Below are 23,991 nucleotides of genomic sequence, written 5' to 3' on the forward strand. Positions count from 1 at the left end.
CTTGCGGGATCTTAGTTCCCCAACCAGGCATCTAACCCGTGCCCCCTGCAGTGGAAGCGTGGAATTGTAACCACTGGACCTCTAGGGAATTCCCTCCACTTTCTTGATAGTGTCCTTTAAAGCACAATTTTTAAAAATTTGATGAAGACCAATGTATCTGTTTTTTCTTTTGTCACTTGTACTTTTAGTGTCATTCTAACAAACCATTGCCTAACCCAAGGTGACAAAGATTTGCCTCTGTGTGTTTTCTTCTAAGAGTTTTATAGTTTTGGCTCTTGCATTTGGGTCTTTGATCCATTTTGTGTTAGTTATTGTATATGATGTGAGGTAGAGGTCCAATTTTACTCTTTTGCACGTGTATATTCTATCGTCCCAGCACCACGTGTTGAAAAAAACCGAGCTCCCCATTGAATTATCTTGGCCCCTTTGTTGGAAATCGATTGATCAAAAATGTAAGAATTTATTTCTGGATCCTCAATTTTATTCAGTTGACCGTATCAGAAGAAAATAGGGTTAATGTATCACAATAGGGTAAGTGAAGCAAACACCGAATTGCATAATACCACTGTTTTAAGCAGTAAAGTTTAACAGAAGATAAAAAGCTTGAAATGTAGAAACATGAGGTGACTAGTCAGGCCTACCCCCCCAGCTTTATTGAAGTACAGTTGATAAATAAAAATTATATTTAAGGTGTGCAACATGATGTTTTGATATACGTATACACTGTGAAGTGATAGCAAAGTAACATACCCATCACCTCATATAATTACCATTTGTGTGTGTGTGTGTGTGTGTGTGTGTGTGTTGTGAGAATATTTAAGATCTACCTAGTAGAAGCTAAACTCTTGATGTCTATTCCTCACTGTTGGGCCAGGAGTCTGGAGGTGCCTTGCTCCGTGGTTCCAACAGTGTCAACATTTTTGTTTAACTTACTAACTAGCCCAGCTCCCAATAAGGAGAAGGAAAACTGAATGGGAGAGGGTCTAGGCTATAATGAATTGAATAAATATCCCCCAGGATGCTGGAAACCTTGGTGTTTTGCATGCAGTATCTCTGTTATCACGTGCAGTGAAAGTCCTGCACTGCATGCCTCTGGGGGAAGAAAGTGAGATGTTCCATTTCAGTGGAAAGCATACAGCACAAAATTTTAGATGAAAGAGGTGTGAGGCAGAAAACAATGAGGGTCATTAAATTTCCTTTATTTTTTTCCATTGCATTTTCTGTTCTGTCTAGTAGAAAACTAACAATTGAAAGTTCTTGAGAAATGCTTGAGACACTCATGTATCCAGTAGCATTCCATTAGAGGGAAGGACTTTGTATCGGACCAGGCAATTTCATTGCAGTTATATTTCATTTCCGGCTAAGCCTCTTTTTTCTGTGGTGTCACAGCTTCCTTAACCCACATTTATGGGCTCAATTGGAATTCTCTTTCACCTGGTAAAGCAGGAAAAGGAGGATTTATTTTTATCTAAAGTGAATGAGCCTATCAGGGGGGATATGGTTAACGCTTCACCGAAGGGACTCTGAAGCCCTAGAGCATGTATTGTACATCATCTGAGGTGGTAAAGGTTCATGGAAGTTAGAAAGCATGAAAGCCTGAAAGATGGAAAGATTAAAAACTGCCCAGGAAGTCCCACCATGAGCTCGTATTTCTTCTGTCTAGAATGTTACTTTGGGTTACCCAATGTGTAAAGAGCCCAGTTAAACAGAGGTTCTGGCCAAAGGTGGGGCAATATGGAATGTACAATATTTGAAGGAGGAATGTTTTTAAACATTGTTTAAATGTTAAAAAAGGAGGAATGTTTTCAAACATACGGCCTTATAAGATACAGCACAAATATGCTACCTATTTTTCCTTGCTTGTATTATAGAATTACATGAAATTCCCTCTTTTCCGTTTTACTTACTGTTTTATTTAAGATATGTTGGTTGATGTTGAAACTTGCCATTTGATACACTGGTTGCAGAACTTCCGGGCAGGATTCAGGTAGTGCTAAAAGAGAAGGGACTTTACCTGTAAAACCCTAGCTCTGAAGGTAGTTGAGGTAGTGAACGGGACTTCCGATGGTCTCTTTTTGGGTTGTGTTAAATGCTTTTGGCTATTTTAATCATAAGACTTAAAAAGTTTATGAATGGAAAACAGTGCATATGAGTTAAAGAGTCAAGGGGTAGAATGTAGTGAATATTTTTGCTTTTGTCCACTATCCTCCATCTGGTAACAGCACCCCAATTGTTCTTTGCAGAACTTGCCCTTTGCATATTGGACTTTCAGTCATGGTGTCCTTTCTTTCCTATAAGTGTGGGCAGGAACAACTCATGAATGGGAGAATGGGGCGCTGTGAGTATTTGGGTAAGAGTCAGAGAATCTAGGCTTTTAATGTTCAGGGATTTTGGTTCATATTGGGCAAAATTTTTTTTTTTAATTCTTTGGCCTTGCCACGCAGCATGTGGAATCTTAGTTCCCTGATCAGGGATCGAACCCGTGCCCGCTGCACTGGAAGCGTGGAGTCTTAACCACTGGACCACTAGGGAAGTCCCAGGCAAATCTTAATTCTGTTATCTTATTGGTGCCAGGATATTTTCTTTTTGCTAAGGGGATAAATTATTATTTTGTACTTGGACATTATGAGTGAGAAAGGATTAAAACATTTTAGCTTGTAATGCATAGACTATATCAATTCTGTTATATATATTATGACTCCACATCTCCATGTGATTAATAGTATATATTCTATGTGGCAACAAATATAAGCAACCTTGATATGGATCTAGGTGGAACATTATTTTTGAAAAATGTTAAACTCATGTTTTAAAATTTCTGATAACCTTTAAATGCTTTTGCATACTTGAGTTCTAGAGTGTCATTATGATCCAGTCCTGTGTTGAGAACGTAATCAATATACAATTAGTTTCTCTGCTGTGCTAGGTCATATATTGTTAGAGGAAGCCAAATGCGGCATAATTCCTTTTTTTTTTTAAGGCTTTCATAATTAAACTGTATAAAAGACTTGGAATCTGATTTATTAGTCAGTGGGTAGAGAGGCTAAGTATCTTGTGTTGGCTGGAGTACATTCTCCACAACATGGAGACAGATCAGAGCCAAAGGCTGGAGTAAAAGGTATCTGGTTCCATGGTTCCAGCAAGGTCAACATCTTTGCTTGTCCTGATCACCAGCTCCATTGTCCTTATTAGGACAAGGCTGAATAGTGGCAGGGCTGGTGGGAGAGGCCCTAGGCTATGATGAAGGAATAAATATATTCCAGAGTGCTGAATGCCTTGTCTTTTCCCCTATGTGTTCGGAAGAAGGGCTACCTGATGGCACCATTATTTAAATATTGGGTTCCCGAGGTTCCTGTACGCTCACGTGCAAGCATGGGAGTGAATGTTCGGAACTGCAGGTCTTCAGGGAGAGAAGATGAAATGTGCCATTTCAGTGTGTGAGGTCTAAGACACTGGGTGAAAATGTTATGGGGTGGAAAATCAGCGAGGGTCATTAACTCCCTGCTTTGCCTGGATAAAACTTTTAAAAGAAGGATGCTTGAGGAAAGCTTGGGGTACCTAGTAAACCCATTAGAAGTCTATTTAAATAAGGAAGGAGTCTACATTAGACCAGTTATGACGTGGCCCAAAGGCACAAGTAAATTTTATGAGAAAGCAAATTACACTCTCAGCCCATGAAATATACTCTTCTTGTTGTGTTGTCACAGTATTTGAAATCCACACTTATGGTTTCTTTAGGAAGAAGCTGATTGCAGTCCCAGCTCTCAGCTGCTAGGTTATAAGAGCTATGAATGATGAAGCCAAACGGTAAGATGGATGGGGGGAGGGACTTCCATGAGCGATGCACTTGACATGAGTGATGCACTCGATGCAATTGGGACATCTAGTGCCAACTGTTTGCAAAATTTTGGAAGAATCAATGATTAAAATTCCATGTCTCTCTTCATATATCTTCCTATGAAGGCTGCTTGAGTTGTGTTGGTGTCCTTGTAACTTCTGGGATATCCAAACACAGGCGTTCATCCTTATATCCTTAATTTACTGTTTACCCAAGTAATTCGTCCCTTGTGGCCACCATATATTACATGACTACGGTGAATGAGGGAATTCCAAGCAGGCACCTGTGGACCCAGGGAGTTTTTAGCATTTAAGCTTCAGAAAAAGCTCCTTGATGTATTGTGAATATCTAACTCTCCTAGTCATGCTCTAAGGATCTTACTTTATCTCACCACTGTACTCATTACTGGATACACCTTATGTATTTCTCCCTTAGGACTGTGGCCCAAGGCTTCTGACCTTTTTCCATCAATTCTCATTTGGAAACGTCCCAGGCTGAGTCACAAGGCTAATTGGGAAGGGATCTAATTCATAAACTCCTAACAGAATTTCCTTCCAGTCTCACTCTGACTCCTTTCTGCTCCCTTGCAGATGCAAGAGATTTTATTTATTCATGAGCCTAATACTACTTTCTGACTTCAGGTTAAACAGCTCTCTCCACCACTGCACCAAAAGATTCTCCGGATTTGTCTAATGAAAAGTTTCAGCAATCAACTCCTTTCTTGGGCATCCACCTTCTAGGACAGGTTCCCTTACTGATTACTGCATTAAAGGTTTCTTAAGCAACTCAGCCCTACTGATACCCTACTATACTTATTTCTATCTTGAATCAATACACCTTCTTCAAAATCTTCAGAGTCATTCCATACCTTTATATATAGCATCCTGTACAGTAGTCAACCTCCCGTGTAGGATCTTTGACTGAAGTAATTCTTTGTTCACAGGCAGATATTCACTTAGTTCTGGTTGAATTAAAGGGGGAATTCTGTTCCAATCAGGATGTACTGACAGGATACAAAAGGACATAGTAAAGTTCCCATTAGAAGAGTCCCAGATTCCAACCAGAGCTAAGCCTCTGACCCCTCCTTTGGCTTCACCACATTCCCTTTCTCTTTTTTTTTTTTAATTGAAGTATAGCTGGTTTACAATGTTGCGTTAATTTCTGCTGTACAGCAAAATGATTCAGTTATACATATACATATGTATGTACATTCTTATTTGTATTTTTTCCCATTATGGTTTATCACAGGATATTGAATATAGTTCCCTGTGCTATACAGTAGGACCTTGTTGTATATCCATTCTCTATATAATAATTTGCATCGGCTAACCCTAACTTCCCACTCTGTCCCTTCCCCACCCCACATTCCCTTTACTTTTTTTTTTGGCTATGTTGGGTCTTTGTTGTGGCACACGGGCTTTCTCTAGTTGTGGCGAGCGGGAGCTACTCTTTGTTGTGGTGCGTGGGTTTCTCACTGTGGTGGCTTCTCTAGTTGTGGAGCACAGGCTCTAGGCGCGCGGGTTTCAGTAGTTGTGGCACGCGGGCTCAATAGTTGTGGCTCGCGGGCTCTAGAACGCAGGCTCAGTAGTTGTGGCCCATGGGCTTAGTTGCTCTGCGGCATGTGGGATCTTCCTGGACCAGGGATTGAACCCGTGTCCCCTGCACTGGCAGGCGGATTCTTAACCACTGCGCCACCAGGGAAGTACCTGATGTGGATATTGAACCACCTTTGCATCCCTGGGATAAATCTCATCTGATTATGATACACGATTGTTTTAATGTATTGTTGAATTCTGTTTGCTAATATTTTGTTGAGGATTTTTTGCATCTATGTTCTTCAGTAATATTGGCCTGTGATTTTCTTTCTTTCTTTTTTAAAATAACCTATAATTTTCTTTATCTTTGTCAAATTTTGGTATCAGGGTGAGGCTGGCTTCATAGAATGAGTTTGGAACATCGATGATTGTCTTTAGCTGTGAAATCTCAGCTAAAATCTATGAGACAACAGAAGAAGTCCCACTCCATAGCCTATCATAAATACATTCATTTTGCACCATTGGTCTACTATAAGTTACATAAGTAGTCTCCTCCTTTTGAGTATTAAATCTGATTCAAATATTTTATATTCATAAGTAATATTGATGAACATCTTTGACCACATCATTATTTCATCAGCACATCTTTTAGTAATGATCTTCACCTGGTGTGATGCCTATGGGTCCTCCAGTCCAACACCCACTTAATCCTCCAAAAACATGGGTCCATTCCTGTATCATCTCCAGTTCCTTCAGTTGGAAGTCCATATTGTGGGTGCCTATGAAATAGGAGAGCTCCATTTCCCAAGTCCCTTCACTACCTATTCCTGCCTCAGGCTCTTTTCATATCACACTCTTATGCCCTGAGTAAAAAGTTCAAATACATGCTTCAACAATTAATACACATCTTCGAATTTTATTCCTTTATGAATAATTGGAACTAAATACCAATACACTAAATGTAAAAAAAACTTCTATAATATTCAACCCTTGTAAAATTCTGACATCATGATTTTTTTTAACATCTTTATTGGAGTATAATTGCTCCAATAATGTTAGTTTCTGCTGTATAACAAAGTGAATCAGCTATACATATACATACATCCCCATATCTCCTCCCTCTTGCATCTCCCTCCTACCCTCCTTACCCCACCCGTCTAGGTGGACACAAAGCACCGAGCTGATCTCCCTGTGCTATGCGGCTGCTTCCCACTAGCTATTTACATTTGGAAGTGTATATATGTCCATGCCACTCTCTCACTTCGTCCCAGCTTACCCTTCCCCCTCAGCGTGTCCTCAAGTCCATTCTCTATGTCTGCGTCTTTATTCCTGTCCTGCCCCTAGGTTCTTCAGAACCATTTTTTTTTTAGGTTCCATATATATGTGTTAGTATACGGTATTTGTTTTTCCCTTTCTGACTTACTTCACTCTGTATGACAGTCTCTAGGTTCATCCACCTCGATACAAATAACTCACTTTCGTTTCTTTTTATGGCTGAGTAATATTCCATTGTATAAATGTGCTACATCTTCTTCATCCATTCATCTGATGTCATAATTTTTAATTAGCAATTATTATTTACACATCAGCTTTATAAAGCTCAAAGCAATGCCTTCCAATAGAACTTTTTCTGCAGTGATGGAAATGTTCTGTGTCTGCATTGTTTAATATATTAGCCACAAGTCACATGAGATTATCAAACACTTGCAATGTGATTAATGAGACTGAGGAGTTGATAGAATATTTTATTTTATTGAATTGTAATTAATATAAATTTACACTTAAATAGACTCCTGTGACCAGTGCCTGTGGTAACAGACAGATCAAGATTAGATGATTAAGACGGTGACAGCTGTAGTTTGAATGGGCCAAGCTTAATGTGAGAGGCCTGGCTCATTGAGCCACATCTGGTCAACTCATGGTGATAAAGGAAGCTGTAGAGTTCTCTGAACAATGTTTCCAGCTCTGGGCCAGGGGTTACCAGGGATCAGCCAGATTAGAAGGGTGTCAGATTAGAAGAAAAGTGTGGGACATAGAATGGTGATACATTTATCTTGGGAAAACTTCATTTGGAGGGGCGTGTGATTGGGGCAAAGTGGAATCATGGGAGTAGGTGACCACAAATTTCCAAGTTGGTAAATTTACATGGGATTTGCAGAGGGAAGCAACATCTTCCATAGCTGCTGGAGGTTTAGTAGAGAAATTGAGATCATTGTTAAATTAGCTGAGCTTTTATCATTTGATTTAATCCCACGATCTTTCAGGGATGGAGTACTTTCCACAAATATGCCTTGTTCCATCTGAGAAGATATTTCAGAGATCGGAGACACGATACTTGTCTTCTTTGGGAGCTAATTTATATGGAACCTAGAGGAAAAGTTTAAAAACATAGAGTTTAAGGTGGAATGTACATGTTGATTCCTTTATAAAACAAGAATTTTGGATAAATGAAGGTTTGGGAAGACACAAATAATAATAGTAACATTTTCCTTAGACCCTCTGCCAGGCACTGTGGTATGTGCTTTGCCTGTGCCATCTCATTTTGTCTCATGACACACCTGGGGTAGGTATTATTCAGCTCCATTTACAGATGAAGAGGTTGGAGCCTTGAGGACTCGGAAATACTCAGCATCTCCAGGTCAGCAAGGGCAGAGCCGGACTGAGTCCCAGAGCAGCCAGGACCCCTATAGCCCTATAGCCCTTAGTCTATCCTAGTCCTCCTTCTGAATGTGATATTCCCATGCTTCTTTTTTGTTTGTTTTCCCTCCTATTCTATTTTCCAAATCAAATATAAATTCGCCTTTAAGAAAAATAATTTGTAAAACACCTGAGTCCAGCAGACAAAATTGAAGTAGACAGCTGGTATCTGAGGGCTTCTGGACTAGCCAGTGAAGATTTTCTTTGCGAGAAAAATTCATGAAGTGTTAGGATTAGGCTACCCCTTGCCAGCCTGCTTCTCAGCCCATTTGAAAAGTCAGAATGATGTCCTCACTATATGCCAGGCATGGTTTTGGGTTTTAGGGTACCGTGGCAAAGGAGTCAGACACAGTTCCTACTTTTATGGGACTCATACTCTAGATTGAGAAAATACTAAGTTAAACAGTTACAATATAATGTGATAAAGTTTAAAGTAGGGCCAAGATAAGGTTCTGTGAAAAGAAAAGGAGAACCATTCTGTCTGGGGTGAAGCGTCCATGGAGATTTTTATTTAATATGAAACTTGAAGCATGAGTGGGAGTTTGTTGAAAAGTGGGAGAAAAACATTCCAGGCAGAGATAAGAGCTTGAGTTAGAGGACAGAGGGAGAGGGTGCCTGGGGCCTTGGAGAAAGACCAAGTTTAGTGAGGCAGGTTTCTAAGCGTGAAAGGGAATGAGGAGTCATGAGGCCCGAGTTGAAAGCAGGAGGAAAAGCATCAGTAAAAACATTCAGTGGAAACAGGAAGTGTGAGAATCTACTCAGCAGAAGTGAACTAAGCCACCCCAGGAAACAATCCTTTGGGACTAAGGCATCCCAAGCCTTGGGTTTGTAATCCAGCTCCACCACTGACCAGTTGGCTAGCGCTGAGCATATTACTTTAACTCTATGATTCTCGGTTCCCTTGTCTGTAAACTGGGTATTATGTTTGCTGTGAGGACCCCATGAGATGAAGCACCACTTGGCTAAAAATGTTAGTTGTCACTGACAAAGTTGGAAGCCCTTGACTACTCCCACCAGAGCCCAAGTTTCCTGGAAGATTGTGATCAGATCTCCTTGAGCTATTCTGTCCTCGATGCCCGGTCGCCACAGGAAGCTCAACACTGCACTTGCTGGGCATAAGATGAGTATTTTTTTCAGGCCCTCATTGGCACTGCCATCTCCTACCTCACCTGGTCTTCCCAGCCAACACCAGGGTCTCCAGAGCAGGAATGGTGAGTTGAGGGGAACCATTCTGCAGAGGACAGGCTGCAGGATTGGGGAGAGCAAACACTGCGACACGTGGATCTAACAGATCTCACAATGAATGCTGCACAGGCCCTGGATTAGGTCACAATGCTGATGCATTGATTGCTGGCCAGTGTGTGACCTGGGCAGTTAATTATTATAAGGTGCAGAGGAAGTTAGTATGGTCGGCTGATCAGGGCCTGAGCAAGGGTGAAAGTGGTCCTCATGCACTTCAACACCTCTACTGGCCTCTGCTAGCTACTCTTTTTTGAACTCCTTTGTACAGGGTTTCTAAGCTGAAATACCACGGTTCTAACTTGGAAACTCTGGTGACTTCAGAAGGACTGTTAGAAGACCCTAAGCTCCTAATTTCTCCCCACTCTGAAACAAATTCTACCAAGATATGAAGAGTAGCTTCCTTTTGGTGGCAGAGTTACAGAAGAGTCCATTTTGCTCACCTTTCTTGTAACATTGGTAAAATAAAGATAATCCCCCTTTTTTTAAAGAGGAAAAATCTGGAACCCAGAAAGAGTGAGTTGCTGGCAACTTCTACCTTTTGCAGAATCTTTGCAACGACCAAGTTCTTCCATTCCACGTGACCTCATGTAATCCTCACAAAACCCGAGGTATGGATGTCCTCTTCATCTTTTCTGTGAGGAAGCTGATGGTCTCAGAGATGTAGAGTGAGCTGACCAAGGCCACACAGTGTGAAGGGCTCAGCTTGACTCCTTGCCTAGGGCGCTGTCGACCCGGAGGCTGGCAGACACTTTTCCCTGGCAAAAGCTCAGATCTGAGTGTCCTGTGCTCGCCCTTGGGCCATGACCCTGCCTCCTCATGCTGTTCTGTGTTGCAGAACTCACCCTGGACCACACCCTGCCCCAGGGAGTGAGGACATAGCCCCAGGAGGGGAACTGTGCAGGAGGGGGCCATCAATGACAAAAGACCTTGTGGGAATATTTGAGTCCCTAGAGGCTGGAGGAAGAAAACTGGGGAAAACTTGTCTGGGAAAGTCCAGGTCCAACCCTGATACTTATGACATGCTCTGGGAAACATGAACTGAAATTCTCCATGAGACATGAGAAATTGACGCTTTCGCTGGGAGCTGTAACCCTATAAGGTTTGCATCCGAGTAGTTGACATCATGAAGCAAGGCCTGCATTTTGCACTGTTTGTTCTAATACTAATCTTTTCTGTTTATGAAACGTCTCTTACATACCAGGCAGTATGCTGTGCACATTACATAAATCATCTTGTGTGATCTTCACAAAAACTCTATGGCTCAGATTTTATTGTTTTGCCTTTTTCACAGATGAGGAAACCATGACCCAGGGAAGTTATGAGACATGCCCAAGTTTATTTAGTTCATAATTGGCCAGACTGGGATTTAACTTGCGTTTCTCTGACCCAAGCCTTTGCTAAACCATTATACTGTATCATTCTACCACTACTCTGCCAAGGATCTCTGCCCCTCAGAGAGGACACTCCCCTCCATCACTTTCCATACCCCAGAGAGACCATCAATTTTCCATGAACTCAATGCCTGTTCACTTTTGGGCTTTATTCTTTCTGGAAATGGAGTCTGGTAGAGGAAGAAAGGAACTCACAGAGTTGTGTCTGGGGTGGCAGAGAGGTCTTAGAGATCCTTGGCTTAGGGTGGGAGATAGAATTGGATGTGTATCTATTGACCTAATTCCGGTAAAATATAGCAATTTTGTACCAGTATAGCTCCATTTCCTGCTCCCATCTTTTGTGCTTTTGCAATATATCTTACATTTATGTATGTTTTAAACCTAACAATACAGTGTTATAACTATCGCCTTAAACAATCTTATCCTTTTTAAAGAAATTAAGAGAAGAGCACATACACACTTTTTTTTTTTTAATTTACTTTTATTTGTGTTGGATCTTCGTTACTGCGCGCGGGCTTCTCATTCCGGTGGCTTCTCTCGTTGTGGAGCACAGGCTCTAGGCGCGCAGGCTTCAGTAGTTGTGGCTCACGGGCTCTAGAGCACAGGCTCTGTAGTTGTGGTGCACGGGCTTAGTTGCTCCATGGCATGTGGGATCTTCCTGGACCAGGGCTCGAACCCGTGTCCCCTGCATTGGCAGGTGGATTCTCAACCACTGAGCCACCAGGGAAGCCCCCCGCACTTTTATATTTACCTGCATATTTATCAATTCTGATATTCCTGAGTTCTAGAGATATTTTCTCCACTTCTCTGAAGACCCTATTTATATTCAAGCTCTTTGGCCAAAAATACTAAAAATTATCCTCTGCTAAATATTCCACTTGTCTTTCTGAAGACATAAATTGACTCTGCTCTTAAAAGTGATCAAGCTTGTTCTCCCCCTCTGGTCATTTATTTTGAACATAAGGTGAAAATAGAAATAAACTCTCCTGGTATATGTGTGTTTTTGGTAAACGTATTTGTTATACGTACAAGCGAGTCTTCTCTCTAAGTCCCCGTTTCTGTTTTGTTTATTATGTTGGGATGATAACAATATCTATCCCAAGGACTTTTCGTAAGAATGTAATGAGTCAAGGCAGAAAATTCCCTGACATATAGCTGGTACTCAAGTGATGTTAGTTTCCTTCTACCTTCTAGAAAAGATAAACATAATATGGAGGTTATAATCTGAATGGGGAGACTTTACTTTTTCAAAATTCCACCCTTATTTACTTCCCCTGTCCCTACACTACCCAAAATCATCAGGTCTCAGTCAAAAGTAATTTAATTAATTATTTACACACGCACATACACATACACATACACACAGTTGGCATAGAGTTCGTAAGACTCCTTTTTTATATTAGAGACAGATACTACCCAATATTTATTCAAAATAAATCAATAAATCAATGAAATGATAGGAAGTTAATATAAGCATTTACTATGTCATCAGAAGTAATCAATTAATTTTTAAATTTTTTTTAAATTGAAGATTAGTAAGACTCCTTTGATGAGTATAAGTACTAGATAACTAGCAAGAGCTTCCTGCTAGCTTCTCTAATGTGTTTTTAATAAATCTTACGCTAGCCCTCCATCTTCTGGAATTACGGTAAGCATGATGCCCAAATCACCCGAGGAAGGGCCAAGTTACTGAGTCACAGCCAGAGATCTCCCAGGGCAACCTGGTACAGAGTGCCTGCTTGGGAAAGGCCAGTGCCTTGCACAAGGCTTGTTCAGCCAAGTAAGTGCAGGCACACCTCATTAAGCACCGCTCTCACTTTGTGGAGTTCGTATCTTGCTGCCAATGTTGGAAATATTTTTATAATTAAAAAGTGTTTATATTCATAACTCTTTTTTTTGTGGGGGGCAGAAAAACAATATGGGTTTATTTTAAGGCAAGTACAACAATTAAGACCACATAAGACAAACACAGGTCAAGTTAAATTTTTAGTGGTTTTTTTTTTTTCTTTTAGGAATGCTGGGGGAGGAATCTACTATACAACACCATCACACTTTGTAAATAAAAAGTATCAGATACTTGACTTCTTTATCCACCACCAACAACAAAAAATAAATTATTTTCTTGTTTTGTAAAAGACCTACAACTGGGAAAAGAATTATATCTCATAATTGTACGGGGGGAAACCCCACATGGGTTTCTTGAATTTTCACTTTGGCAGTTAGAAATGGTCGGGCAAGATGAGAAATGATCCAGGGAACTCAACTTTAAATATTGTATTAATGGCTCTGAAAAACAACAAAAAAATAGCCTGATTACAAATCCACACATTTGTACAGCACGGTTAGAGAAATTTAAAATTACACACAGCTCATACATAATCTCTAGAGACCCCCAGAGGTCTATGGGGGTCTCTACAGAGAGTCATTACTGGGTCGCTACGGGATTTGGTCCATAAGTTATAATTTTTGAAACCCCGAGTGGAGCAGTGAGCACAGCCATCCTGGAAGGGGAGGGGGATTTAAAAATCATTATTCATTTCGTTGGGCCGCGTCCCTGTACTGGGGCCTCTTGGGATCTCAGAAACGAGGCGGCGAATTAAAGTCACCTGCAGCTTCGCGGAGGGCTGAGGCTGGTGCGCGCGCTCTCTCTGCTCCCGGGTCTGCGGAAAAAGCGGTGGGCAACTTTGGGTTCTTTTTGCATCTCTGCAGCCTGTTTGAGAGGGGCGCGTCTGCTAAGCGAAGCCGGAGCGGGCCAGGGCAGAGGAGGGCCGGGGCAGCTGACTATTTCGTGCAGTCATAGGAATATGGAGCTGCGTGGCGGTAGAGAGAAGGCGTAGATCTGCAGGGCAGCGGACAGCTCGCGTTGCTGCTCACCTGGAGTTTGCCGAGCGTCGAGTTCTCAATCCCCAGCCGGTGGGAGTTGAACATCTCCCTGACGTTAGGGAAAGTCTGCTGCTGGGCTGCGAACGTGTGGTCGGAGAGCTGGTTCAGGTCCCCGCTGTGGTTCAGATACCAGGACGCCGCCTGGGCCGCGGTGCCGGCTGGGGCTGGGGAGCCGGCGGGGGCGGCGGCGCCTGCGGGTGGTGGTGGCCGTGATGCTGGTGGTGATAGCCGGCGGCGGCGAGCGCGCCCTCCTGGCCGGCGGCGAGGTTGAGGGCGCTCAGGGGCGATGTGGGTCCGCTCGGGTGGTCCGAGAGGGCCTCGTCCAGTGCGGGTGGTGGGGGACGCCCATGTGCGCCGGCCGCTCGGCCCCGGTGTACAGGCTCCTGGCGCGCACGCTGCACTGGTAGCCCCCGGCGCCCGCAGCCTCCAGGCCCTGCGCGCACTGCCGGCCGTAGGCAGCGGGCGGCGCGGCGGCGTAGGGCAGAGCCAGCGGCGGCACCACCAGGCCCGCGCGCCCGGCCTGTATTCATAACTCTTATGCAGGGTTTCCTAACCTTGGCACTATTGACATTTGAGGGCAGATAATTCTTTCTGGTGAGGATGTCCTGTGCATTGCAGAATGTTTAACAACATCCCTGGCCTCTACCAGTAGGTGTCCCCCCACTCCTAAGTTGTGTCACTCAAAAATGTCTCTAGACACTGTCCCTAGGGGGCCAAAATTGCTCCCACCCAGATGAAAACTGCTTTTCTGTTTTTTGGGGTTTTTTTTTGGCCGGGCTGTGCTGCTTGTGTTCCTGACCAGGGATCAAACCCGGGCCCGTGGCAGTGAACGCACAGAGTCCTAACCACTGGACCACCAGGGAATTCCCGAAAACTGCTTTTCTGAATTACGTATTAAAAGGCCAGTTCTCACTCTAGAAGAGGGAGCACTGTAGCAAAGCTCTCAGCCAAGGGCACCCATAGGCAATCCTGCCTTTCTTCTGCCTGAATGGCAAATGTCAGTCTGTGCTTCCTCCTTCTGCTCTTATTCTGGTTTCTGATGAACTGATTTGACCTCCTAAGAGAGCTGAGGAAAGAATACCAGGAATAATGCTGGCAGACCCACCAAAGTGCAAAAGGAGATGTACCCACAGGGATCTGGAAATGCAGGCTTCGGAGGAGCCTTCAAGGAAATAAAGTGAAAATCTGCCGGTGATGAGAGGATTGACCAACCATTGTGTGAACTATAGTTGGGAGAAGCAGTGGCCAAGGAATGAGGATCGTGGCTGCAGGGAATTTAAAAAGGAGGAAGAGCTACCACTAATGTGCAAAGATGGGTAACACATTTGTGTAGAGACCAAATGTGGTGCTGGTCCAGTTAACACTCCTGTTTCCAAAAAGGCATCATGCCACACACACACACACACACACACACACACACACACACACACACACACACCCCTGCAAGTGGCATATGCCTGTTGCACATTTCCAGTGTATGAAGCATTTGTTTATTCATTGAACACTTGCACCAGCTCTGGGAAATATGCTAAACCAGCATAATTAATCTCAATTTATAGATGAGAAAACTGAGGCTCAGAGAGGTTAAATGACTTGCCCACATCAGGAACACCTGAACTCAAAAGTACAACCTCAGACTTTGAACCTGAGGCTCACTAAAATCCCACCAAAGCAGACTGGCTTTGTCTTCCAAAAGATCGGATCTCTGGAGGATCCGAGAAAGCAGGTCGGTGGGGAATGTGCTGGACCCTGGTGATTGGGGTGATTCTCTAGACAGAATGATTCTCTAAACCAAAAAAAGTTGGGTCCTCCTTCTACACAGTAATGTGTGTGTTGTTCCCACAATTCTTTGGGAGCCCCCAGATGCCGGGGAGGCAGGATCTAAGACTATGCCTGGCATGCTGTGGGAACTCGGTGAGTGTTTGTTGAATGAATGAGTGACACAAGTTTATTGGAGCTGAACAGACAAGGGTCCCAGTCCTGGTTCTGAAATTCACTATCCATGTGATAATGGTCAAGGTAGCTTAAACTCTCCTCACTTACAAAATGGGGGTTCTAAGCCTTGCAGGGATCCTGTGTGGATTCAAGTGAGGTAATGAATGAAGAGTATTTTAAATGGTGCTTGGAAAGGTAGAGGCACTCAACAAATGGTAGCTGCTGTTTTATTATTGTTTAACGGGCTCACACCATGAAGTGTAGTAAAGTGGCCTTTGATAAATTCAGATCAGATAAGGCCAAAGGAGAAAGACAGAGCTGTGCTTTGGATGGACATTCTGTTCCAAGGGTAGATCAGCCTCATGAACAGCAGAAGTTAGGGATGAAAGAGCTGGATGTGGGATCAGGCTCCTCCTCCTTGGTCCCATTTCTCCCTAAAATGCCAACCCCAGGCTGGGCCACTTGCTGGGTGGCACCATGCAGCTCTGGGTCTCTCCCTCGCTTCTCCTGCTCTTCACCTTCTGCCAAGAACTTCGATCAGAATTAAGACAAGGTTGGTATGGAACATGGGAGCTCCAAAAATAGCCTGGGAATAGGGCCAGGGGCCCAGCAGCCCAAAGAAATTCTTGACCCAACACCTTCTAGCATGACATTAGGAAAGGCATTTCACTTCTCTGACCTTAGTTTCTTCATGTAAAGTTGGCAGTCCTAATATCTACTTTGAAGAGTAATTGCAAGGATAAAGCTATTCACATAACAGGAACATAAAAGGAGAGTTCAAGAAACTTGTAATCCTGCCTCAGAGGATCTCGTGGCATTTTTTCTCCCCATTAACAAATATTTACTGAGAACTCAGAGCCAGGCCTGTGTTAGGTATTTAGACTGCGGAAAAGAGTATGATGAAATTCCTGTTCTCAGTCTTCTTGGTGAAGGAAGGGAAGGAGTGATTGAGAGCAGCTCCTGTTTATTGATGCTTTTCTATTTATCAGGCTTTTCATTGGTTACCTCTCACCCTTCAGTAAGCCTAAAATGTGCATATTACACGCCCATTTACAGTGAAGGAAACTGAGTGCCAAAGATATAGGTGATTTGTCCAGGCTCACACCGCTAGAAAATGATGGAGTCAAGTTTCAACCCTGCTCTCAGATTGAAGTCAGTTCTCCTCTCACTATCGGATATCTACTCCAGAATGACAGTGAGACAGGGGATGGAAGCCTGAGAGACCTTACTCATCAAATCCTAGGCAATCAGATCTGGAATTGTGCTCAGAGATGGTGGAGTTCAGCTCCCTAATTTTACATATGAAAAGATGGGAATTTGGAGAAGTTAAGTCGATACAACATCACACAGTAGTATGTGGCAGGGCTAGGATTTGTATCCACTTGAATTGGAGTCTCAAGTCTCGGGTTTTCACCACATCAGGTTACTCCCAGGAGTGAAAATCTCAACTTCTGTGCAGATGGAGAAGGCCCTGGCTGGGTGGGCCAGGTGGTCTGGATGGGAAGAAATACACAGCTCAGCTAATATTATGGACAGCCTCGCATTTGTGGTCAGGGCCATCCCAGCCCCCTAGCATATGGGACCAACAAGCGGAAGGTGATGCGGCCTCTCTCAAACCACTTTGTCTCTTTAGGCAAAGCTGTCTCCGCAAATGTATGCAAACTTCGTATGGAGAATGGCCTTTGTCGAGGCTCCATCCTGTGCTGATTCTACAACTGGAGAACTTATGAATGTGAGGTTTTTTATTATGGAGGTTGTAATGGCAATGGCAACAACTTTTTGAGGAAAGAAGCATGTGAGAAAGCCTGCAAGAACACCTGATTTTCTAGTAAGAACACAGCCCTCCCTGGAGTCAGAGTTGCTCTAGGGCAATAGAAGTTATTTTTGTGAACAAGAGATGCATTCCTCCGCTTCAAATTTATTCTCCCTGCCTTGTTCTTTAAATCACCCACCTCTGTGCCCGAAATTCTACAACTATCACCAACATGTTTAAAATCTCAAGACTTTATTTTTAAAATACGTACATACATACAAATATACTGGGGGAATTAAGAGTTAAGAGTCATTCACACTTAGTATGAATTACTGCTTAGTGAATTGGAGGATAGAGGTTTTGGAGGAGGGAGGGTGAATTTGAAAACTTGGGGCATGGTATTGGAAGGGCCCACATTGAACAAGGAAGTAGACCTTTGCGGGTAAAAATTCAATTAAATTTTATCCATAGGGATAAGATTCAATTATCATCTCAAAATAACATTCCTCTGCATATGCCTTCATTTACTTTCTCCCTCCCTCTCTCTCTATGTATGTGTGTGTGTGTGTGTGTGTGTGTGTGTGTAAATTGTATAGTATTTTCTATCAGGATTTTTATGTAGCATTTCATTATAAACATTTAAACGTTTTCCCAGATCAGTGAATATTCTTCAGTGTCATTGTTAATGGCTATATAATATTCTAAACTATTTACAAAGCACTGTAATTTACTTAGCCAACCATCTGTTGTTGAATGTGCGCTTCCAATTTTTCATCATTGTAAAATAACACAAGGTTAAACGTAAGCATGGTTTTTAAACACCTTTGAAAAACAACATCCTGAGTGCCATCAGAAAGGTGGCTGAATAAGATGTCCTTCTGCCTAATCATTTGGCATCCATCCATGGGCAAAAATGCCTTTGTGGCAGCTTTGAGGTCCAGCTAGGAGACTGTGAAATCCAGTGCAGTCCAAGACCCAGGAGAACCATTTGAGAAGGCAGGCCTGCACCCAGGTGGTTGACTCACCTATCATGGTCCCAACTATAGACCCAGAAACAGCTCCATGCCCCTGAGGACTTGGCCACAGCCCCATTTAGCTTGGTCCTCTCCCCAGCACCATGTGCCCGGGGACGCATATGCGTGACCATACGTCATGCTCCCCCAGGCATCAGGTTAACAGGCATGGAGAAGTCAGTGAGTGCTGAAATGGCTTGTGAACAGCCTCCAGCCCCTCTCAGCCGCTGCCCAGGAGCCCCTGGACGTAAGCCCACCAAACTAGCTCAGACTGTAGATTCTGAAAGTGCCCTGAAACGGGGTCTAGCTCATCCCACCCACAGGCCCCAGACAGTCCCGCTGGCACAGGGACCCAGCAGAAGGCACTCCCATCTGTGCCCCCGGAGATCCTGAAAGGCCTTAGACTGAGTTCCTGCCCCTTCCAGCCACAGATTTTGAGCAGTCTTGCCGGCACAGGGACCTGGCGGGAGACACATCTGTACCTTGGGAGATACAGAAAGGGCCCTAGACTTCACTCCAGCCCTTCCAGCCACCGTCAGGGAGCAGCGCAGCCCAGCTAGGGACCTGGCAGGAGACACACTCATCCGTGCCTGTGGAACCAGGGCTACAAACCTCAATCTTGGCTGTTGAAACTGAAATAGCCCTGGGGCTTCGTTCCAGTCCCTCTCGGCCACTGTCCAGGGCCAGTCTCGCCCACCCAGGGACTCATCCTGTGACCAGGCAGCGGTCCTCCCAGGGACCTGGTGGGAGCCATACCTATCTCGCACCTGGTAATAGGCTCACTGACTGAGGACCTGACCTTGGACCCTGAAGCAGACCCTTGTCCCAGCACCTCCCTACTGAACAAGGTAGTAGAGGCAGTCCCACCCACCCAGGGACCAGATGGAATCCATGCCCACCTGAGCCCCTGATAACAAGCATGTCAATCACAGACCCCATGGCAGACCCAGCAACAGCCTCAAAACCGGTTCCAATCCAGCACAACTGTGATTCTGGTGGTAGTCCTAGTAGGCTGGGGAAGTTGTAGAAAGTTCTTACATGCCAAAACAAGTCTTTCAAGACTGGAAGAGGAGTTTGCTCCTTCAAACGCACAGACACCAACACAGGGCCACACGAATCACAGAGAATCAGAGAAACATGGCACGACCGAAAGAACTAATGAAGCTCCAGTAACCGGCTCCAAGGAAATGGAGATCTACAATCTGCCTGCCAAAGATTTCAAAACAGTCATCTTAAAGAAACTCATAGAAACACAAGAGGATATAGGTAGAAAAGTAACCAAAATCAGGGTCTTTTACAAGGATGCAATCTAGGTGTTGTCAACCGGCTGAAGCTACATTGTCATCTGAGGTTCAACTGGGGAAGGATCCACTTCCAAGCTCACTCACGTGGTTGTTGGCAGGATTTAGTTCCTCGAAGGCTATTGGCCAGGGGCCACCTTCAGTTCCTTGACAAGTGGGCCTCTCCAGGGGGCAGCTCACCACATGACAATGGGCTTCATCAGAGCAAGCAGTGGGAAGAACCAGGACGAGTGCTGGCAAGATAGAAGTCACAGTCTTAATCTTGGAAGTGACGCCCCATCACTTTTCGTTACATCACTGCTCATTAGAGACAAGTCACTAGGTCCAGTCCACACTCAAGGAAGGGACTACACAAGGACATGAATCCTAGGAAGTGGGGATCACTGGGCCACCTTAGCAATCTGACTGCCCCAGGGAGGAGCTTGGCCAGAGTCACACAGCAGTGACTGCTTAAAGGCTCGGTTCTTGGGTCTCCTTCCTCTCCCTCCTTCTTCCCTGATATTTGTTCACAGGTGAAAGCTGAAAGCTCATAGTGCCTGGTCCCTATGAGTACAAATACCCAAGAGGTCTTACATCACCAAATCTGGATTCTGAGAAATGTTGTGTTATAAAAGTTGCTTAGGCGAAAAGATAAACAGAAACTACCAGAAAGAAGAAACTACCAGAAGGCCATTCGGTGCCAGATAAGCTACAGAAGCACAGGAAATACCACTGTTGACATAGTGTTGAGAGCTCATTAAATTTCTTAATCCATATATGCTGGAGGAATATCTTCCAAATGAGCAAGCTCCTCAAGCCTTTAAAAAACTTTCTGGGAATAATGGAAGTGAACAACTTAGGAGCACACATTAATACAGATTTATAACCTGCTTTTACCAGTTAACAATATTGGGTGAAGATTTTCCTATATCATTAAATATTCTGCAACATAATTCTAAAAGGGGTAGAGCTTTCTGGGTATCGCTGGATCATAATTTATTTAAACAAGTCTTCTCTGATTAAATGTTGAGATTATTTATGCTTTCTCAATATAATAAATAATGTTGCAAGTACATCAGCGTGAGCATTTCTGACTGTTTAGTGAGGATAGATGATAAGAAGGGGAACCTCTAGGTCAAAGAGGACATGCATTTGAAAAGCTTTCAATACATAACACCTTCTATTAAAATTCTCATAATTGCCACTTATGGAACACTTATGATACGCCAGGAACCAAGTTACGTGCTTTACGTACATGATCTCATTTAATATTTCCAACAGCCTAAAGAGGAAGATTCTATTAATATCTGTATCTTACAAATGAGGAAGTTGAAAGTCAGGAAGATAAATTACTGGCCCCAAATAGCAAACCGGCAAGGAGTGAAGCTGGTGTTTGAATCAAAGTGTAACTCTAGGACCCATATTCTTAATCAGTTTGCAGTCATTAAAGTTCAGCTCTACTGAGCAGCCCAGTCTTAGCTTACCTCTCCATCCTGTAAACCCCCTGACATCTCCATATGGACTACACAGAGATATTCTAGGCCTGCCTGCTTCTACCTTTTCATGGTCATATTTTGTGGGCCCTTGAAAGTTGGGATCTTGCCTTACACATTTCTACCTCGAGCCAAGAAAAGTGATGTGTACAAAGTAAATACTCCACAAGTACCTGTTGATTATTTTTGTAGAAATTACACCATGGAGGAAAGGATGGACCCAGGATTTATTGGGTTGGCGAAAAAGTTCGTTCGGGTTATTATGTCTGATTACAGAAAACCCGAACGAACTTTTTGGCCAACCAATATTTTTCAGGTTTTTTTGTTTTCTGTTTTAAATTTTATTTATTTATTTATCTATCTATCTATCTATTTATTCTTGGCTGCGCTGGGTCTTCATTGCTGTGCGCGGGCTTTCTCTAGTTGTGGTGAGTGGGGGCTACTCTTCGTTGCAGAGCATGGGTTCTAGGCGAGTGGGCTTCAGTAGTTGTGGCACTCGGGCTCAGTAGTTGTGCCTCGCGGGCTCTAGAGCGCAGGCTCAGTAATTGTGGCGCACAGGTTTAGTTGCTTCGAGGCATGTGGGATCTTCCCGAACCAGGGCTTGAACCTGTGTCCCCTGCATTGGCAGGTAGATTCTTAACCACTGCGCCACCAGCGAAGTCCTGCGCTACTGTTTCTGGGCTGCTCCTCCCTTGTCTCTGCATCCCCTCCCTTCCCTGATTAGCAACTGTTTGAACCTGCCCTTTGGGTCTCAGGGAAGGTCATGGAGGCTGGAGTCTGTCCCCTACAAACAAGGAACGGGGGACACAGAGAGGCTTCCATGCCCAAGAGCCCCTACAGGGTCCTGCTCCGTTTCATTACATGTGCACTCCCTATGGCATTTCAGGGAAGGCCATGGCAGCCACGTGGCACCCACATTTTCATTTAGCCCTGTGCCTCATAAATTAGGTAGCTGGTCCTGTCTGTAGATTAGATAATAGCACAGTGTCAATGTTAATTTACTGAATTTGATTATTGTGCTGTGGTTATTTAAGAGAATGCCTTTATTTCAGGAACTTCACTGAAGTACTTAGGATGTCTGCAACACACTTTCACATGCTTTAGAAAGACATAATATGTGGGGTGTGTGTGTGGAGAGAGAGAGAGAGAAAGAAAGATGAAAGTAAATGTAAAATGTAAGCATTTGATGAATATGGGTAAAGAGGATGCAGGAAATCTTGGCACTATTCTTGCAACTTTTCTTTAAGTCTGAAGTCATGTCAAAATTAAAAGTTGGGGCTTCCCTGGTGGCGCAGTGGTTGAGAGTCCACCTGCCGATGCAGGGGACACGGGTTCGTGCCCCAGTCTGGGAAGATCCCACATGCCGCGGAGCGGCTGGGCCCGTGAGCCATGGCCGCTGAGCCTGTGTGTCCGGAGCCTGTGCTCCGCAGCGGGAGAGGCCACAACAGTAAGAGGCCCGCGTACAGCTAAAAAAAAAAAAAAAAAAAAAAAAAGTTGAAAGAATAAATCAAGCATAAAAAAGGAAAAAGTCAAGGAGAAATCACTGCAACCACATCAGAGCTACTAGGAGAGTGGGATATGGTGTCCCATAGGCAAATGGAAAAGAGATAACAGGGAAACCTTACAAGTGTACCACAGCTGAACCACATGAGACCAATGGAGAACTGTCCTTGTGATAAGCATGAACATACCTAATTTGTACATTAATATGTTGAGAGGTTAATGCTATTTCAAACCAGTCTCTGGCCCTACAACAGAGATCATGAGTGAGCCAATCTAGAAAATTCTACGCTCCAAATCACTCAGCCCGCCCAGGCACTCTGCCCCAGAGTCTGTGTATATTGCTACCTGGAGGGTGGTTAAAGGGGGTCCTGTGGGCACCATCCAGGCCACTTGGAGCTCTGCCTGTGGAGTGAGGTACCAACCTTCCATCAGTGAGGGGCTGTTGTTTTCAGACTGATCGCAAAGGTCGGCTGCCTTCCATTGTCTGTTCCCCTGGTAGTGCCGAGAGTCTAACCATAGTCCTAAACCTAACCCTAGCCCATAATATAAACCACAGGCTTTGGATTGTTCATCTGGTGAAACATCCCCAGAGGGCTGTCCAAGATTGAGGGCTGCAAATAATGGGGTTTCGGTAGCTCTAGAGGGTCCCATCTTTTTATGTAATGAACTCACCCCAATAAACCTGGTTTGGCTGGGCCCTGGGCTTCTTTGGGGTTGATATCCCAGCCGTGGGGGGTATGCAGAGACTTCTGGGTCTAGGACCTCTATGCTCTGCAGGCAGGGCCTACTAATGCTATGCTGTTCTGTGGCTCAGGGGGGCGCTGCAGCTCCCACCAAGTACCATCTTTAAGGGCTAAACAAACCAGACCCTCACCAACAGATTGCAGCACTGAATGGAGAGCTAACGAGTTGTCAGCCATCACTCTGTTTTCCTCACCCTCACAGTTTTGCCATCAACTTGTAGTAGAATGATCAACTGGGTAAACGTGATCATGGGGCAAGAAGGGGAGTGTTTGTTGTGTTTGCAATATGATTATTTCACGAGTTAGTTTTTGGAAGCTGCATCAATGGACAGGACAAATGGAACCACAGAGCAGTCACAGGAGCCCTCATAGCTGGTGCAGCCCTAGCTCCCGGGGCATTAGGGCTGGCAGTTTGGGGGTCTCATACAGATTAGTAGATGAAGAGGCAAAAAAAAGTCGTTTCTCCTATGTCCTGTTGGGCAGCCTAACTGCTCTTCCTGCTTCACATTGCCCCCAGAGTCTATTCTTCATATAACAGCCAGAAGGATCTTTTCCAAACATAGGTAAGATGACATCATCGCTCGCTCAAACCCCTCCTATGGCTCCTAAATTCCTCAGAATAAAAGGCAAAGTCCTGTAGTGACCACAGGGCCCTCCATGATCTGAGCCCGCACTACTTCTCTGA

General features: G+C 44.1%; 2 protein-coding genes across 2 annotated transcripts; one reads left to right on the plus strand and one right to left on the minus strand.

Moving 5' to 3' along the window:
* Positions 1-11,408: 11,408 nt before the first annotated feature.
* On the minus strand, positions 11,409-15,776 carry LOC113605025 (forkhead box protein C2-like). Its single transcript, XM_027078037.1, has 3 exons — positions 15,772-15,776; positions 13,578-14,106; positions 11,409-13,363 (listed from the first exon to the last, which is right to left on the minus strand). The coding sequence occupies exons 1-3, from the start codon at positions 15,774-15,776 to the stop codon at positions 13,223-13,225; spliced, it is 675 nt and encodes a 224-aa protein (XP_026933838.1). The 3' UTR covers positions 11,409-13,222.
* Positions 15,040-20,855, plus strand: LOC113605026 (kunitz-type protease inhibitor 3-like). Its single transcript, XM_027078038.1, has 2 exons — positions 15,040-16,105; positions 17,231-20,855. Exons 1-2 carry the CDS (start codon positions 15,999-16,001, stop codon positions 17,340-17,342), a joined length of 219 nt encoding a protein of 72 aa, XP_026933839.1. The 5' UTR covers positions 15,040-15,998; the 3' UTR covers positions 17,343-20,855.
* The last annotated feature ends 3,136 nt before the right edge of the window (positions 20,856-23,991 follow it).

Source organism: Aethalodelphis obliquidens, unplaced genomic scaffold, assembly GCF_003676395.1.
Source record: "Aethalodelphis obliquidens isolate GAN/ISIS:26980383/991018 unplaced genomic scaffold, ASM367639v1 scaffold42, whole genome shotgun sequence".
Classification (NCBI taxonomy): domain Eukaryota; kingdom Metazoa; phylum Chordata; class Mammalia; order Artiodactyla; family Delphinidae; genus Aethalodelphis; species Aethalodelphis obliquidens.

Coding starts and splice junctions, on each gene's coding strand:
- LOC113605026 (XM_027078038.1), top strand. CDS start 15,999: ATGCAGCTCTGGGTCTCTCCCTCGCTTCTCCTGCTCTTCACCTTCTGC. Junction 16,106..17,230: donor ACATGGGAGCTCCAAAAATA/GCCTGGGAATAG, acceptor CCTGTGCTGATT/CTACAACTGGAGAACTTATG.
- LOC113605025 (XM_027078037.1), bottom strand. Junction 13,364..13,577: donor CGACGCTCGGCAAACTCCAG/GTGAGCAGCAAC, acceptor CTTTTTCCGCAG/ACCCGGGAGCAGAGAGAGCG.